Consider the following 4,612-nt stretch of genomic DNA (forward strand, 5'->3'; position numbering starts at 1 on the left):
CCTCACACAACTTCCAGAGGCAATGTTCATATAATGCTCCCTCTACATTTACTTGATATTTAATGTATAAATACCTAAACAAACATCTGTCTATTCTTATTGATGAAGGTCTAGTAAGCTAGTAGTGTAAAATGCATTCAGGATATTTGTTACATTATGGCCTATTGGATTGTATTATAAGTGTGTTTTGTCCTGGAGTTTCACATATAAGGTGAATAAACACAATCTATGTTATGTGTGATGAATGTCATGTTATTATGGATGGAAACTGGTTCTACCAGATAAACAACAGTGGTTTACAGTGCTATCAAATTCTTCATATGATCTGGGATAGACTTCACAGCTCGCAGTGGAAGCCTGCAATGGAATGTACCAAACCAGCACTAAAATAGGGGTCGACTTTAAATGACAAAGTGACTAAATGCTCGAGCAAAATTAATAATGCTGATTTTATTGTACTACAAAATGTAAATTTCATCTCTGTGATCTCTTGATGCCAAGTCATTGCAAAATCCTTGAAAAAATTACATTGCGTATTCATCAGTCATCCCTAGAGAAGCGGAAGTGGACCCTGCACTTATAGTTGATCATGTGACTCTCTCCATTTCGCCATTTTCTTCCTCTCCACCAGCGATTAGCACCCTTTCGGATTCGTGACCATCTCTTGGGCTCTGCAGGACCTGTCAACGTAGAGTAGTCCCTCTTTAGAGCCTATACATTTACATTAAGACCTTCCTTCCTTTCTGTCCTTAGTTTTTAGTGTCCTAAACGCACCGAAGAATGTCCGCCCAGAGCCCCGAGTACTCTCCCTTCTTCGCAGTGATGGGTGCCTCAGCAGCAATGGTGTTCAGTGGTAAGAAACGCATTGTTTTAACCTTAAATCGAGAGTGAAATGTCCCCTTAATGTTGTGCTTTTTGAATACTTTGTTTAATTTATAACCGGAGGGGATGAGATGTGATTGAGTGGCATTGATCGGCGCGGAGTTCCGGCTCGCTGAACCCTGTACCTGTAAAAGGGGATGACGGTTTCCATCACGGCACATTTCGTCTCAGTTGACGTAATTTTTATAAATTATTTATTTCGTTCGATAATTTGCGTGGCAAAGTTAAGACACCTGCAGCGCAACCTATCAAATTTAAATGTTTACATTAGGACGTCATAATGGAATGACGACCGTTTTTGTTTTATAATGTCATACGTTCCATTTATACTGGTCTAGACACACAGTCGCCTTATCTATGTATATAATTAAGTGTCATTGATTCAACCTAAATGGAAATGCATTTGTTACGCTAAATAACAGGTTCGAACTCATCTAATGCGACAGCTCTGCTTGTTTTTTTTTGGTAGATTTTTGTCTAGGATTACGCGCCAAGACAGAAACGTCCTTGTCAATTTAGCTATCTCACAGCCACTCGTTTTATCTGTGCTCAACAATAGCCAAGTGAAATTGTACGTTTACGCCGAGTCGAGTGTTATCTCAGCACAACGGGCCTCAATCCAAGGAAGATCCCAATACATTTGACGCAACTCTCGTCTGCCTCCTTCAAACGAGGGAACTCTGGTGTAGTCATGTGGTTGAGAGTGAAAGCAAATTGAGCACAATGTTTAGCTGTCTTTGCTTTTTAAAGTCTGAAGTAGTTTGTGTGGGCTATTTGAGGGGTGCAGAAGGTAGATATTTAAGATGTAGGTGTTAGAATGGTGTTCATTAGGACATTTACTTAGACCACCTTCCCTGGTGCAAAGCACAGCAGTATATGCAGCCTATGCTTTGTCTTGTTTGTATTTACAAAAAGTGACAAAAATGCCCCCCAAAAAGTCAAAATGCCAGGGCAAAAATATGCCATCGTAAAACATTCCTCTGTTTTCTGTTGGTAACATCTGGTATAGTTCTTAATATTCTACTCTAGGGCTAGTTATACATATTGCGTAAAATATGAGTTAATGTTGATTTCATTTTATGGGTAATTGGTAATCTATTCTCAGTGTATTTTTTATTTATTTTTGTTCAGATGGAGAACTATGTAAGTGAATTTATTAAATTGATATATTTGAAATGAAAGGATATTTTTTAATGTTTAGAATACAATACACCATCATGAAGAACAAAATGCCTCCAAAAATCAAATCCAGGGGGTGATTACTGACTCTTGATGGAAAAGTTAAAGGAATAGTTCACCCAAAAAGGAAAATTCTCTCATCAATTAATCAAATGCATGCCATCCCAGATGTGTATGACTTATTTTCTTCTGCAGAACACAAACAGATTTTTAGAAGAAAATAAAAGTGAATGTTGGGCTGAACTTTGAAGCTCCAAAAAGCACATAAAGGTAGCATAAAAGTAATCCATATGACTCCATTGGTTAAAACCATTTCTTTTGAAGCGATCCAATCATTTATGCTCGATTATACTTCCTAGTGCATGACGCATGCACAGAGCACCTGCTGGTACTAGGAAGTGTAATCAAGCTTGAAATCATGATTGCCAAAGAGATGGCTGACATCAAGATTTATAGTGAAGAAAGAGTTACATAAAACTGATTGGATCGCTTCAGAAGACATGGATTAAACCACTGCAGTATTATGGATTACTTTTCTGCCTTTATGTGCTTTTTGGAGCTTCAAAATTTTGGTCATAATTCACTTGCATTGTATGGACCTACAGAGCAGAAATATCCTTCCAAAAGTCTTTGTTTGTGTTCAGCAGAAGAAAGTCATACACATCTGGGATGGCATGATCATTTTTGGGTATTCCTTTAATTTCTGACACTGATGCACAGCATCTTGTCGTAAAACTTGAAGATCCCCAAACCTCATTCTTTGTCTCCCTACATGTGTTAATTGTCTTCTTCTCTCTTTGTAGCATTGGGTGCTGCATATGGGACGGCCAAGAGTGGCACGGGCATTGCTGCCATGTCAGTGATGCGGCCAGAGCTGATCATGAAGTCTATCATTCCTGTGGTCATGGCAGGTATCATCGCCATCTACGGCCTGGTGGTGGCTGTTCTCATTGCCAACAACATCTCTGAAAAAGTCTCACTCTACAAGTGAGTCATGCGCATTGTCTATTTTTTTGTCGTTTTGTTGTATTTTCCTACCAGTCACCCTAAGCTTCCTTTGAAACAAAAATATCAAATATATTAGTCATCCTCTGTTTAAAAATTAACTTTTTATATGTACCAAAGTTAAATTATTACGGTCAAATGCTTAGTTCCGACAGTTAGATCGCATCATATGATTCATCCAGATTTGACATTCTCACAATGTCTCTGTCTCTCTCTCTTTAGGAGTTTCTTGCACCTTGGTGCCGGGTTAAGTGTTGGTCTGAGTGGTCTAGCTGCTGGCTTTGCTATTGGTATCGTGGGTGATGCAGGAGTCCGAGGAACAGCCCAGCAGCCTCGCTTGTTTGTGGGTATGATCCTCATCCTCATTTTTGCTGAGGTTCTGGGGCTCTACGGGCTTATTGTCGCTCTTATCCTCTCCACCAAGGGTTAATTGTTGCTCTTATTCTCTCTACATATGAACAACCACACAAGCACCAACACAAACATCCTCCTAATGAAACACATAACTTCACCAGAAACGATGAGAGAGGAATATATGTGTGCATGTGTGTTCTGTTGTGAGTGTGCTGTTTGCAAGTGAATGTGTGATTGAATTCTCTCTATGTATAGTAGCCTGATGTGTGTTCCCCCTGTAAATGCGCTGTGTAGCTGTTGCTCTTGTCCTGTGTGTTTAGATAGATGCCCTCTTTCTCCTAAGCTACACCTGCTTGTCATCTTTTTTTGTCATAATTTTATTCTTATTTGAAGAACAAATCAACTGTTTATTTGTTTTGTTTGTTTCATTTTCTCACTTTTGGGACCATTCAAATTCAGACACTGATGTTGAGGACCTAAATGTAAAAAAAGATGGATTATTGCTGTTTGTTTGTTTTTGTTTTCTGCTGATTATTTATGAAAATGTTCATTAAACAGTTTAAATGGATTGAAGTCTTTATTGAAATCCTGATTATCTAAATACAACATGTGAGTGTGTGTGTATAAGAAAATATATATCTGTATAGGTAGGTGAATTGCACTGTGGGAAATTTGTGGAGGCTGATGTCTTAATCAAGGTATTGATGTGCAAGTTTACTAAGTGTGTGTGAACCGAATGTATGCACACGTATGTTTGTGAGTGTGTGTGTGTGCGTTTTAAATCTTGACGTAACATTCTTCAGACGTGTAGCGTGTTACCTGTAGTTAATACTGTTTCTGGTGCCATTAAGTAGTGAACACCAGCGCAGCTTGTCCAGTTTCCAAATAAAACTTCCTCAACCTATTTTAGTTTGTCTTTCCTTTAAACATATGTGCACAGGGTGTGTAAGATGGTGTAAATACACTGTAGGTGTTTAGAGCAAAGCAGTGAGTGCATTGAAGATTTTTATTCATCATGATGTTACATGGTATTACTGCTAATGTATTTACTATTATTTTTTTGTTCCATGGCATGTCACAAATTCTGTCATATGACTTGTATTGCACAGATTACTATCTATTTTGAATCCCAGTTATGACCATTCATAATGCACTAATGTGCAAATCGCATTTTAACATTGCATTTCTTGTG

At 38.3% G+C, this 4,612-nt stretch overlaps 1 protein-coding gene across 1 annotated transcript; it reads left to right on the plus strand.

The window, feature by feature from the left end:
• The first annotated feature begins 600 nt into the window (after positions 1-600).
• Positions 601-4,324, plus strand: LOC127450734 (V-type proton ATPase 16 kDa proteolipid subunit c-like). The gene is made up of 3 exons (XM_051715055.1): positions 601-853; positions 2,865-3,048; positions 3,289-4,324. The coding sequence occupies exons 1-3, from the start codon at positions 781-783 to the stop codon at positions 3,494-3,496; spliced, it is 465 nt and encodes a 154-aa protein (XP_051571015.1). The 5' UTR covers positions 601-780; the 3' UTR covers positions 3,497-4,324.
• The last annotated feature ends 288 nt before the right edge of the window (positions 4,325-4,612 follow it).

The sequence above is a fragment of the Myxocyprinus asiaticus genome, chromosome 13 (assembly GCF_019703515.2).
Source record: "Myxocyprinus asiaticus isolate MX2 ecotype Aquarium Trade chromosome 13, UBuf_Myxa_2, whole genome shotgun sequence".
Taxonomy (NCBI): Eukaryota; Metazoa; Chordata; class Actinopteri; order Cypriniformes; family Catostomidae; genus Myxocyprinus; species Myxocyprinus asiaticus.

Coding starts and splice junctions, on each gene's coding strand:
- LOC127450734 (XM_051715055.1), top strand. CDS start 781: ATGTCCGCCCAGAGCCCCGAGTACTCTCCCTTCTTCGCAGTGATGGGT. Junction 854..2,864: donor AGCAGCAATGGTGTTCAGTG/GTAAGAAACGCA, acceptor CTCTCTTTGTAG/CATTGGGTGCTGCATATGGG. Junction 3,049..3,288: donor GAAAAAGTCTCACTCTACAA/GTGAGTCATGCG, acceptor CTCTCTCTTTAG/GAGTTTCTTGCACCTTGGTG.